General features: G+C 46.0%; 1 protein-coding gene across 1 annotated transcript in view; it reads left to right on the forward strand.

Moving 5' to 3' along the window:
* NINL (ninein like) overlaps positions 1-13,716 on the forward strand; it is a 170,334-nt gene that overhangs the window by 102,861 nt on the left and 53,757 nt on the right. Inside the window, exons 7-8 of the mRNA XM_088026673.1 lie at positions 56-208; positions 2,971-3,141. Of these exons, the coding sequence (XP_087882799.1) occupies positions 56-208; positions 2,971-3,141 (324 nt within the window). The remainder of the gene's footprint in view (positions 1-55; positions 209-2,970; positions 3,142-13,716) is intronic.

Genomic DNA, 13,716 nt, shown 5'->3' on the forward strand with positions numbered 1-13,716 from the left:
GAAGGAAGGTCTGGGTGGTGGTGGCCTCAGCACAGGTATCGCGGCTTTTGTCTAGGAACTGGAGGATCTGTTTAACAAACTGGATCAAGATGGAGATGGCAGAGTGAGTCTTGAGGAATTCCAGCTTGGCCTATTCAATCATGGGCCCACTTCACTTCCAGAATCTTCCACTCCTGTCAAACCGAGCATGTCCTGGTCTCATTACGAGGTAAAATGGGATGATTGAGTCTTGAACCACAGCAGTAGCTGCTGTCACTCTCTGGCCTTCAGCATCTTCACAGACCTGGGAGTTGGGGGGGTTATGTACATGTGCGTGTGTAAGTGGGAGGCCATGTGACTTAGATTCTAGAACCACACAAGTCTTGGGGCTGATCTGGCATTGCCCCTCCCTAGCTTTGTGTCCCTGATAGTTACTTGCCTTCTCTGAGCCTCAGGCTCTTCATATGCAAAATGGGTGCCTGCCTCCTGGGGATTTTTTGAGGAATACATGGCAGTTCCTTGGTTGTGGGATAGGCTGCCTTCCAGTAGGAGAGCTCCTTCTCTCCTCCCTGTTGCAGTGCAGTGAGGGCATTCCATATCTTCCCTAGGAGTAGCTCTCCAGGTACTCCTTACCCTATGTTCTCCCTGTCCTGTATTCCTAAATCTTCTCTCTCATACAAATACCAGGTCTCTGCAGATGGAGGAGAGCAGATTTTAGGCAGCTTTTTAAATTGTGATCTGGTTTGGTGACCATTGGCTTAGCATTTGGTTTTTCTCCATCCCATGACAGGAAAACCTCCCTCTTCCCCCACAGGGCATGGTTCTCTGAAGAGTCTTGCTGACGTGGCTAATCCCATAGTTTGTCCTGCACCACCCGTAGTGCGGTGGTGCAGGACCAGTAATGTTCTCTGCTAGGCTGGGTAATCTGAGAGTCCAGTTTCTGAATCTGAACCTGATGAGAATGGACAGAGAAGAAACTAGGAGCATTAAAAGAAGATGTCAGACCATGTAAGGTCAGGCCACAGTGAAGTCCCACCGGGTCATGCTTAGAGCCAGTGGAAGGAACGTGCCTCCTCTGTGATGGAGCTGCCTCTGTTCCTGTGTCCCAATGAGGAGGCACAGCGGACAGGGCTCTGAGCCGCAGGGCACAGGTATGAGGCCAGGCAGGACCCACCTCTAATCAGAGGCAGGGCCCCAGGGAAGCCCTGACTGCCCAGGAAGTGCTCTGAGCCAACATGGCTGCGGGTGGAGGGTATTGCATCCTGTGTATATGGGCTCCGGCGTGACATGGTGCTGCTGGGCCTCAGGTATGTGGCCCAGCCCCCACCTTCTCCTGTCAGGCCACGATGAGCCTGTCCTCAAGCTCACAGTCCTCACAGAGGAAACAGGTGGGAGGGAGATAAGGGTGGTCGGGGTGCATTTAGGTATCTGAGCTTTTCCACATGGCCATGGCCACGTTCCCGACTATTCTTGAGCTACCCTCTCCCCTTTTGTAAACCGGGTCAAATGCCTACTTTGTAGGGCTGTAAAGTACCTAGCACAACTTAGTGAGCACCCAATTCCTGAGTAAGTGTTTATGGAGAGGTAGGAACACAGCTGAGAACAGATGAGGGCATGTGGGCCTGTGAGCACCTGCTGAGGACTGAGTGTGGGGAGAGGACATGGGGGGCTGGGAGGGGCTGTCAGAGCAGAGCCCTGGAAAGCACAGCCATGGAAGTGTTGGGGGAAAGTGCTTCAGGCAATGAGACAAACTTGGAATGTTTGGTAATAGCAAGAGACTCCTGTGAGGGGGGTTGAGAGGAGGCCAGCACAGAGGGGAGGCCTGGGAGTGTGGCAGGAACCATGGTGGCCAGAAAGGAGCAGCTGCTCCTAATTCCTGTGGCCCCAGACAGCAAATGCTTGTTCTGCCTGGGGCAGAAAATCTTTTTTTTTCTTAATTTTTTTTTTTAAAGATTTTATTCATTTATTTGAGAGAGAGAGAGAGAGAGTGGCAGGCGGGAGGGAGTGGGCAAGGGAAGAGGGGGGAAGCAGACTCCCCGCTGAGCAGGGGGCCCGATGGGGGGCTCGATCCCAGGATGCTGGGATCATGACCTGAGCCAAAGGCAGACGCTTAACCGACTGAGCCACCCAGGCGCCCCGACAGAAAATAACTGCTTGACAGATTCTTATAGCCCCTAAGCCTCATAGGTCAGCTTTCTGGCCAAGAGGTTTTTTTTCCCCTTCTTAAGACTCCCCAACTGGTGGTTCAGTTGGTTGAGCATCTGACTCTTGATTTTTGGCTCAGGTCTGGATCTCAGGGTCATGAGATCGAGCCCCACATCAGCTCCACTCTCAATGGGGAGTCTGCTTGCCCCTCTGCCCTGCTCGCACTCTCTCTCTAATAAATAAATCAATCTTAAAAAAACAAAACCCAAACTCCTCAATTCTGTCAGCTGTGAGATGTGTTTCTGAGGCCTGGGGAGACCTGTGACTCTGGGCCATTCTGCCTCCTCTCTTCAAGCCTGTCTGGGGTTTCTTTCCACAGGCTGGATCTCCTAGCATTGGTGGGCGCCTTTGAGAGGCCAGGTGCACACCATTACTGAATCGGGGAGAGAGGTTAAAACCGCTCATGACTCCCACGAAGCAGCTCGTGCTGACCAGTCAGGCCACACGGGCACTTGGATGGGTTCCCAGGGCAAGGCCTCTGGTGGACGGTAGGAAGGCAGGCACCAGGGTCCTTGAGAAGGCAGCGGGCTGGGTGTCTGGACCCCTGGGTTCAAATCTCCGCTTTGTTGCCTGCAGAGCTTTGCAGTCTTGGGCACACCGTGCGATGGTGCCACGCCTTTGTTTCCTAGTCTGGGAGACTGGGCTAACAGTCACTGTGTGAGTGGTTCTTACCTGACCTCAACGAGACAGTGAAGGGCTGAGCACAGGCTGTTGAGGTCAGAAAAATCTTAAAAATGAACAGGAGGCTGAAGTGCTCACAGGTACCTTTGCTTTCCCTGCACACAGGTTCTGCAGGAGGGTGGCTGCCAGACTGCCACGACGTCGTCCCTGGTGTCTGTGTGCTCAGGCCTGCATCTCTTGTGCAGCATTGATGATGGCACCGGATTTGCGTTTCCTGAACAGCTCATCGCCCTGTGGGCCCAGGAGGGGATTCAGAACGGCAGGGAGATCTTGCAGGTCTGGAACTGGTCCCTTCCCAGCTGCCCCAGGAGAGCATCCAGGTAGCATGGGGCCGGTGGGGGACCTTGGGGCCCTCTGCCCACAAAGGAGGCTGGACAGAGAATCCCAGCCACACAGGGCCTGAACTCTCTGCAGAGAACCCCATGTAGGAAAGTCCTATTGGAATCGTTTTCTTTATTTTTTGCTATCAAAATATAGGAGATTTTGGGACGCCTGGGTGGCTCAGTCGGTTAAGCATCTGCCTTCGGCTTGGGTCATGATCCCAGAGTCCTGGGATCAAGTCCCAAATTGGGCTCCTTGCTCAGCGAGGAGCCTGCTTCCCCCTCTGCCTGCTGTTCCCCCTGCTTATGCATGTGCTCTCTGACAAATAAATAAATAAAAATCTTTAAAATATAGGAGATTTTAGCTTAAAAAGATAATAAATAAGAAGCAGAAAATCAACAGTCTGAAACATCCATTTGAAAGTAGGTTTTAGTATACTGACATTCCTTTCAGTGCGTTGTTAGCCTTGGAGATGTTCTGCTTACCTAGATGAGGGCATCAGTCCCAGACAAGGGAAGGAAATTTCCTTCCTTGTGGTAGAGACTCTTACTGGATGTCACAGACTCAGTAGTCTGAGTGTTTCCACTTGCTGAGGACGAGCTCCATAGTGAACCCAAATTCCGTCAGAGCTGCCCGTCAGCCTGGGCAAGCTGTTCTCCCTGCATAGCCCCAATTCGCCCAGACCCTCCCTCCACTGGGTGGGGCATGGAGAGGTGTACTGCCTGGCTGTCCTCAGGGGAGGCCAGTCTGACCTCCCCAGGGATACGGCCAGACCCTTGGGGTTTGGAGGGAGCTTGCTCTGGGGGCAGGACAAGGGTGAGGGAAGAACACGCTAGGTGGAAGTGTATGTGGTAAGCTGGATTGATGATCTTCATTTCCAAATTTTGCTTTGTGTTGTTAAAAAAAAAAGTGTCAACTTTTTTTTAAATTTTTTATTGTTATGTTAATCACCATATATTACATAATTTGTTTTGGTGTACTGTTCCATGATTCATTGTTTGTTCATAACACCCAGTGCTCCATGCAGAATGTGCCCTCCTCAATACCCATCACCAGGCTAACCCATCCCCCCACCCTCCTCCCCTCCAGAAACCTCAGTTTGTTTTTCAGAGTCCATCATCTCTCCTGGTTCGTCTCCCCCTCTGACTTACTCCCCTTCATTCTTCCTCTCCTGCTATCTTCTTCTTTTTCTTTTTTCTTAAAATATGTTGTGTTATTTGTTTCAGAAGTACAGATCTGTGATTCAACAGTCTTACACAATTCACAGCGCTCACCGTAGCACATATCTTCCCCAATGTCCATCACCCAGCCACCCCATCCCTCCCACCCCCGACCACTCCAGCAACCCTCAGTTTGTTCCTGAGATTAAGAATTCCTCATATCAGTGAGGTCATATGATACATGTCTTTCTCTGATTGACTTATTTCACTCAGCATAACACCCTCCAGTTCCATCCACGTCGTTGCAAATGGCAAGATCTCATTCCTTTTGATGGCTGCATAATATTCCATTGTGTATATATATATATATATATATATATATATATATATATATATATACACACACACACCACATCTTCTTTATCCATTCATCTGTCGATGGACATCTTGGCTCTTTCCACAGTTTGGTTATTGTGGACATTGCTGCTATAAACATTGGGGTGCACATACCCCTTCGGGTCCCTACATTTGTATCTTTGGGGTAAATACCCAGTAGTGCAATTGCTGGATCGAATGGTAGCTCTAATTTCAACTGTTTGAGGAACCTCCATACTGTTTTCCAGAGGGGTTGCACCAGCTTGCATTCCCACCAACAGTGTAGGAGGGTTCCCCTTTCTCCACATCCCCGCCAACATCTGTCATTCCCTGACTTGTTAATTTTAGCCATTCTGACGGGTGTGAGGTGGTATCTCATGGAGGTTCTGATTTGGATTTCCCTGATGCTGAGCGATGTTGAGCACTTTTTCATGTGCCTGTTGGCCATTTGGATGTCTTCTTTGGAAAAATGTCTGTTCATGTCTTCTGCCCATTTCTTGATTGGATTATTTGTTCTTTGGGTGTTGAGTTTGATAAGTTCTTTATAGATTTTGGATACTAGCCCTTTATCTGATATGTCATTTGCAAATATTTTCTACCATTCTGTCGGTTGTCTTTTGGTTTTGTGGACTGTTTCTTTTGCCGTGCAAAAGCTTTTTATCTTGATGAAATCCCAATAGTTCATTTTTGCCCTGGCTTCCTGTGCCTTTGGTGATGTTTCTAGGAAGAAGTTGCTGCGGCTGAGGTCAAAGAGGTTGCTACCTGTGTTCTCCTTTAGGATTTGGATGGACTCCTGTCTCACGTTTAGGTCTTTCAACCATCTGGAGTCTATTTTTGTGTGTGGTGTAAGGAAATGGTCCAGTTTCATTCTTCTGCATGTGGCTGTCCAATTTTCCCAACACCATTTGTTGAAGAGACTGCCTTTTTTCCACTGGACATTCTTTCCTGCTTTGTCAAAGATAAGTTGACCATAGAGTTGAGGGTCCATTTCTCGGCTCTCGATTCTGTTCCATTGATCTATGTGTCTGTTTTTGTGCCAGTACCATAATGTCTTGATGATAACAGCTTTGTAATAGAGCTGGAAGTCCGGAATTGTGATGCCGCCAGCTTTGCTTTTCTTTTTCAATAGTCCTCTGGCTATTCGGGGTCTCTTCTGCTTCCATACAAATTTTAGGATTATTTGTTCCATTTCTGTGAAAAAAGTGGATGGTATTTTGATGGGGATTGCATTGAATGTGTAGATTGCTCTAGGTAGCATTGATATCTTCACAATGTTGGTTCTTCCAATCCATGAGCATGGAACGTTTTTCCATTTCTTTGTGTCTTCTTCAATTTCTTTCTTGAGTATTTTATAGTTTTCTGAGTACAGATCCTTTGCCTCTTTGGTTCAATTTATTCCTAGGTATCTTATGGTTTTGGGTGCAATTGTGAATGGGATCGACTCCTTGATTTGTCTCTCTTGTCTTGTTGTTGGTGTATAGGAATGCCACTGATTTCTGTGCATTGATTTTATAGCCTGCTACTTGACTGAATTCCTGTATGAGTTCTAACAGTTTTGGGGTGGAGTCTTTTGGGTTTTCCACATAAAGTATCATATCATCTGCAAAGAGTGAGAGTTTGACTTCCTCTTTGCCGATTTGGATGCCTTTGATTTCTTTTTGTTGTCTGATTGCTGTGGCTAGGACTTCTAATACTATGTTGAATAGCAGTGGTGATGGTGGACATCCCTGCCGCGTTCCTGACCTTAGGGGCAAAGCTCTCAGCTTTTCCCCATTGAGAATGATATTTGCTGTAGGTTTTTTGTAGATGGCTTTTATGATATTGAGGTATGTACCCTCTATCCCTATACTCTGAAGAGTTTTGATCAAGAAAGGATGCTGTACTTTGTCAAATGCTTTTTCTGCATCTATTGAGAGAATCATATGATTCTTGTTCTTTCTTTTGTTAATGTATTGTATCACGTTGATTGATTTGTGGATGTTGAACCAGCCTTGCAGCCCAGGGATAAATCCCACTTGGTCGTGGTGAATAATCCTTTTAATGTACTGTTGGATCCTATTGGCTAGTATTTTGGTGAGAATTTTTGCATCCATGTTCATCAAGGATATTGGTCTGTAATTCTCCTTTTTGATGGGATCTTTGTCTGGTTTTGGGATCAAGGTAATGGTGGCCTCATAAAATGAATTTGGAAGTTTTCCTTCCATTTCTATTTTTTGGAACAGTTTCAGGAGAATAGGTATTAATTCTTCTTTAAATGTCTGATAGAATTCCCCTGGGAAGCCATCTGGCCCTGGGCTTTTGTTTCTTGGGAGATTTTTGATGACTGCTTCAATTTCCTTAGTGGTTATAGGTCTGTTCAGGTTTTCTATTTCTTCCTGGTTCAGTTTTGGTAGTTGATACATCTCTAGGAATGCACCCATTTCTTCCAGGTTATCTAATTTGCTGGCGTAGAGCTGCTCATCATATGTTCTTATAATTGTTTGTATTTCTTTGGTGTTGGTTGTGATCTCTCCTCTTTCATTCACGATGTTGTTGATTTGGGTCATTTCTCTTTTCTTTTTGATCAGTCTGGCCAGGGGTTTATCAATCTTGTTAATTCTTTCAAAGAACCAGCTCCTAGTTTCGTTGATCTGTTCTACTGTTCTTTTGGTTTCTATTTCATTGATTTCTGCTCTGATCTTTATTATTTCTCTTCTCCTGCTGGGTTTAGGCTTTATTTGCTGTTCTTTCTCCAGCTCCTTTAGGTGTAGGGTTAGATTGTGTATTTGAGACCTTTCTTGTTTCTTGAGAAAGGCTTGTATTGCTATATACTTTCCTCTCAGGACTGCCTTTGCTGTATCCCAAAGATTTTGGACAGTTGTGTTTTCATTTTCATTGGTTTCCATGAATATTTTGAATTCTTCTTTAATTTCCTGGTTGACCCATTCATTCTTTAGGAGGATGCTCTTTAGCCTCCATGTATTTGAGTTCTTTCCGAATTTCCTCTTGTGATTGAGTTCTAGTTTCAAAGCATTGTGGTCTGAAAATATGCAGGGAATGATCCCAATCTTTTGGTACTGGTTGAGACCTGATTTGTGACCTAGGATGTGATCGATTCTGGAGAATGTTCCATGGGCACTAGAGAAGAATGTGTATTCCGTTGCTTTGGGATGGAATGTTCTGAATATGTCTGTGAAGTCCATTTGGTCCAGTGTGTCATTTAAAGTCTTTATTTCCTTGTTGATCTTTTGCTTAGATGATCTGTCCATTTCAGTCAGGGGGGTGTTAAAGTCCCCCACTATTATTGTATTGTTGTCAATGTGTTTCTTTGCTTTTGTTATTAATTGCCTTATATAATTGGCTGCTCCCATGTTAGGGGCATAGATATTTACAATTGTTAGATCTTCTTGTTGGATAGACCCTTTAAGTAGGATATAGTGTCCTTCCTCATCTCTTATTACAGTCTTTGTTTTAAAATCTAGTTTGTCTGATATAAGGATTGCCACCCCAGCTTTCTTTTGGTGTCCATTAGCATGGTAAATGGTTTTCCACCCCCTCACTTTCAATCTGGGGGTGTCTTTGGGTCTAAAATGAGTCTCTTGCAGACAGCATATGGATGGGTCTTGTTTTTTAATCCAATCTGATAGCCTGTGTCTTTTGATTGGGTCATTGAGCCCATTTACATTCAGGGTAACTATTGAAAGGTATGAATTTAGTGCCATTGTATTGCCTATAAGGTGACTGTTACTGTATGTTGTCTGTGTTCCTTTCTGATCTTTGCTGCTTTTAGGCTCTCTCTTTGCTTAGAGGACCCCTTTCAATATTTCTTGGAGGGCTGGTTTCATGTTTGCAAATTCCTTTAGTTTTTGTTTGTTCTGGACGCTTTTTATCTCTCCTTCCATTTTCAATGACAGCCTAGCTGGATATAGTATTCTTGGCTGCATATTTTTCTCATTTAGTGCTCTGAAGATATCTTGCCAGTCCTTTCTGGCCTGCCAGTTCTCTGTGGATAGGTCTGTTGCCAATCTAATATTTTTACCATTGTAGGTTACATATCTCTTCTCCCGAGCTGCTTTCAGGATTTTCTCTTTGTCTCTGAGAGTCGTAAGTTTTACTATTAGATGTCGGGGTGTTGACCTATTTTTATTGATTTTGAGAGGGGTTCTCTGTGCCTCCTGGATTTTGATGCCTGTTTCCTTCCTCACATTAGGGAAGTTCTCTGCTATTATTTGCTCCAATATACCTTCTGCCTCTCTCTCTTTCTTCTTCTTCTGGGATCCCAATTATTCTAATGTTGTTTCATCTTATTGAATCACTTATCTCTCGAATTCTGCCCTCGTGATCCTGTAGTTGTTTCTCCCTCTTTTTCTCAGCCTCTTTACTTTCCACCATTTGGTCTTCTATATCACTGATTCTCTCTTCTGCCTCATTTATCCTAGCAGTTAGTGCCCCCATTTTTGATTGCACCTCATCAGTAGCCTTTTTGATTTCGACTTGGTTAGATTTTAGTTCTTTTATTTCTCCAGAAAGGGTTTCTCTAATATCTTCCACGCTTTTTTAAAGCCCAGCTGGTATCTTTAAAGTCATGATTCTGAACTCTAGGTCCGACATCGTAGTAATGTCCGTATTGAGTAGGTCCCTGGCTGACGGTACTACCTCTTGTTCTTTTTGCTGAGGTGATTTTTTTCGTCTTGTCATTTTGTCCAGAGGAGAATAGATGAATGAGAGAACAAAATGCTAACAGGTTTACAACGTCCCCAGCAAATATACTGTATACAAATCCGAAAAGACCTGAAACCAGGGGAAAAGAAAGGGAAAGAAAGAAAAAAGAAAGAGAAAAGAAAAAAAAAGATAAAAACTAAAACAGAACAATACAAAAAAAGCAGAATGTGATCAAATATGATCAGGCTAGTGCATAGATCAGTGCCACACAGTAGATTTTGGGCGTATTTTGGTCTGTTAGAAAAAAGTGCCTCCTAAAGTTTTTAAAGAAGAAAGACATATATGTACAAAATAAGGGTTGATACAATGAAGGGATAGAAGATGACTGTAAAGATGAAAATTATAAAAGATTTTATAAAAGGACTTGATAAGAAGTTGTTTGAAAAAAGAAAGAAGATTTAAAAAAAAAAAAGAAAAGAAAAAACGGAGAGAATGTGATCAGGCAGGAGACTAGAACAGAACCATACACTAGTGATTTAAGGTATATTTTTTCTGTTAGAAGAAACTGTATCTCAAAATTTTAAAGAGAGAACAACTTATATATATATGCCAAAAATAAGGGTAACTACTATGAAGGGATAAAATATGACTCTAAAAAATGAAATATAAAAAAATTTTTTTTTTTTTAAAAAGAGATTGATAAGATGTTGGTTGAAAAAGGGAAAAAGAAAAAGAAAAAAAAGCAGTTAACAAAAATTAACTTTGATGAACTAATGAATCATGGTAAAAAAAAGCCATGAATTCTATGTGCAGTATTCCCCTAGCGCTGGAGTTCTCCCGTTCTCCTTGATGGGTAAACTTGGTCTTGGCTTGCTGGCTGTTTGTGCTGATCTTCTGGGGGAGGGGCCTGTTGCTGTGGTTTCCAAATGTCTTTGCGGGAGGCTGAATTGCCCCGCCCTTGTCGGTCCGGGCTAAGCAAGCTGCTCGGGTTTGATCTCAGGAGCTTTTGTTCCCTGCAAGCTCTCCATACAGCCTTGGAGGACCAGGGCAAAAATGGTGGCCTCCCAATCTCCACCCAGAGGAGCTGAGAACTCGGGGCCCCGCTCCTCAGTGCGCCCCCAGAGAAAAGCAGTCACTCCCTTGTCCCTGGTCTCCGGCCGCACTCCGTGCTCACCCGGCCTGTGACCGAGCGTTTGTATCTCTGGCACCCGACCCCGTGTGGAGTCCCCAAACCCAGCAGATCCCTGCGGTCCTTTCCCGCGCCGCTCCTCCCCGGGAAGGAAGGGGAGTCTCCCCGGATCTGCCGCCTGTTGGGTCCCTGCTGCAGGAGCAGTGGCCCGACTGGGCCGCGGATCACAGTTTATGGCAACCCCAAGCTGAGAGCCCGCACCTCAGGTCCGTCTCTGCAGCCGGCTTCCCCGCTCCGATACCTGGGAGCTCTGGCGCACTCAGGCTCCCCCGGTCTTTCTGTGACCCCAAGGGTCCTGAGACCCCACTGTCCCGCGAGGGTTCCACCCCCGCTTAGCCACTGGAGCAACGTCCCTCAGCGGAGCCGACTTCTAAAAGGTCCGAGTTTGTGCTCTGCGGCTCTATCACTTGCCAGAAGTGGCTGGCGGAGGCCCCTCCCCCATCGTCTATCCTCCCGAATATCGCCTCGGTTTCACTTCTCCGCACGTCCTACCTTCCAGTAAGTGGTCGCTTCTCTGTTCAGAGAGTTGTTGCTACTCTCCTCTTCGATCTCCTGTTGAGTTCGTAGGTGTTCAGAATGGTTTGATCCCTATTCAGCTGAATTCCTGTGACCAGACGAAATCTAGGTCTCCTACTCCTCCGCCATCTTGCTCCGCCCCCCCAAAAAAGTGTCAACTTTTATAGAAAATTATAAAATAATGAAGCCTACCCCATTTTTGCTCCCATTCTGCAGGAGCAGCAACCTAACAGCTTAGTGGGAGTTCTGTAGAGCCTTTCCCCAGCACAGAAAAGAAATACATATTTTAGATATTCCATCTTTAAAATTTTTTTTTGCAAAATCCATGTACTGTGTATCTTGTTAATTTAAGTTACCTTTTCCTCTTGTACATGTAGATTTTTTTTCTCTTCTAAATCTTGGCATTTAAAATGTACATATATCTTCGTGTTCCTATGCTGGTATTTCTTTGTAGGCCAGACTCCTGAAGTTATGAGTTTTAACTCTTGATAGGCTTTGTCATATTACCTCTCAAAATGTCCCTATTAGCACAAACTAACAATACATGGAGGAGTCCAGCAACAGCCTGTAAGATGGTCCCTCTTACACCTTGGGTCAGTCTCTCCTGGACCTAAACTCAGCCATTGCTGAGTGTGGCTACCCAGCAGCCTGGGCAGAGCCTGGACAGCTGGACAGGCCTGGGCCCCTGGTCCTTAGAACTGTTCTGAGAGTCGGAGGCTGAACCTGGATCACTGGATTGGCCCCCAGAGAGGGTAGAGAACAAAAGGGTTCATGGTTTGGGGATTCTCCCTGAAACGATGCTCCTGATTCCCTGTCATTTGGAGGTGGGTCGGCTGCCATCATAGCCTGACAGATGGTGAATCTCAAATTTGCCTCTGACATTTCATAACTTACCCTTTTTAATGCTTTCCTGCTGTCACAGATATTTCCAGGTCTTTAGCAATTTATAATTTACCAGTTGCATTCTGAGTTTGCTTCCATTTTGTTGAAAGGCAGAGGTGTTTACTGAACTCTCAGCACTTGGCACCAAGCAAGGACCTGTGAAATTTGTGATTGTTATTTACTCCTCACATGGCCTGGAAGGTGTTTCTGTCTCATGTGACGGATGGGGAGGCTGCCTGTGCACACACAGCCAGGGCAGGAGCACCAGCAAGTGGGGCAAGTGGTCCAGGTCCTGGCATGCCAAGTCAGGCCCCTTCCTGCCTGTAACACTCTTAGAAACTGCTTACCTGTGACATTGGTGGTCAAGACCACAGGCTGCTGCCCTGCCAAGAGCACCAAGCACACTGTGACTAAAAAAGAAAGGCCTTTCTGTTTAGGAAGCACCCAGCTGGGTGAGCCCTCTGCCTGGATGTACCCAGCTTCTCAAGACCCCTGGCCATTTTGGGGCGCTTCTTATCCAGGCCCTTGGGAATGCTCTGTGAGGAGGCCGAGGATTGGTTATCTGTCCCTCCTCAACAAATCACCATTGAATTACGCCTTAACACACAATGATGGTTCTCATCTGGAGCAGCTTCTGTGGGTCAGGAATTTAGGAACTGTGTAGTGGGTGGTTCTCGCCCAGGGTCTCCCCTGAGGTTGGTCAGAGGCCTTGTGAGGGCCTGACTGGGGCTGAGCTGCCACGTCCAAGCTGGCAGTTTGATGCTTGCTATAGTAGGAGGGCCTCCATTTCTTGCACATGGCCCCTTCCTTGGGCTGCTTGAGCTTCCTCAAAACTGGGCAGTGGCTTCCCTGGAGCACCATCTCAGAGAGAGTGGGGAGGAGCCATGTGTCTTCCACACCCCAGCCTTGGAAGCCCTATGCTGTCACCTCCTCAGTACCCTGTGGGTCAGATGGGCTGTCTCTGCTCGACGTGGGAGTGGAGGACCTGGGTATGGATGCCAGGAGGCAAGGGGCACAGGGCTATCTTGGAGGCTGGCTCCTACCCACGCTGTGTGGTTTTTGATGACTCCTTTCTTCTTGATCGGGAAGCTTTTGCCGTACCCTGTCTGGTACATGATTTGCTGGGCCATCTGTACTTGAGGAATAATAGCTTGAGCTTCCCAGTTACTCCATATGCTTCACCCTGACGTCATTTCTCTTCAGAAGCACTATGGGAGGTGGGGAAGTAGTGGAAATCAAGTCTCCATTGTATAAGTTAAAAAAGGGAGCATGCCTCATTCCCACGTGTGATCTGGGAATGCTGTGGCTCTTTATAGGCTCTGACATGGTACCTGCCTCTGGACTGGGCAGGCAGGGGGCTCCTGAGCTGGGGCGTAACTGATTTTCCGATGTCATAGAAAGAAGCAGGGGTCAAGAGTACAACACAAAAAAAGTAAATGCAGCAAGTGTTGTTATTGTCAGTTGAGCAGAGGGGTATACAGGTATGGTTTATTATTACTGTGGTGCAATACATATAAATTGTTTTATTCTCTAATTTTCAAAATCCTGAGGGGAAAAGAGTGCTCCACTCTATGGAGTGCTGGGCCATGGCTCACCTGTCAGATCATTTTTCTACCCACCTGTACACATATTTCACAGAGATTCTCTTAGCTTGAGGTGATAAAAACTCAACTCTAAATGGCTTAAGTAGAGTTAGGGGCTCACCTGGGCAGGCACTTGGAAGAAGTCATCCCAGGGGTGTTGTCAGAGCTCTCTTCCATCTCTCCT

Source organism: Eumetopias jubatus, unplaced genomic scaffold (genome assembly GCF_037043125.1).
Source record: "Eumetopias jubatus isolate StellerSeaLion01/CBP00866 unplaced genomic scaffold, mEumJub1_p1.0 scaffold_9, whole genome shotgun sequence".
Classification (NCBI taxonomy): Eukaryota; Metazoa; Chordata; class Mammalia; order Carnivora; family Otariidae; genus Eumetopias; species Eumetopias jubatus.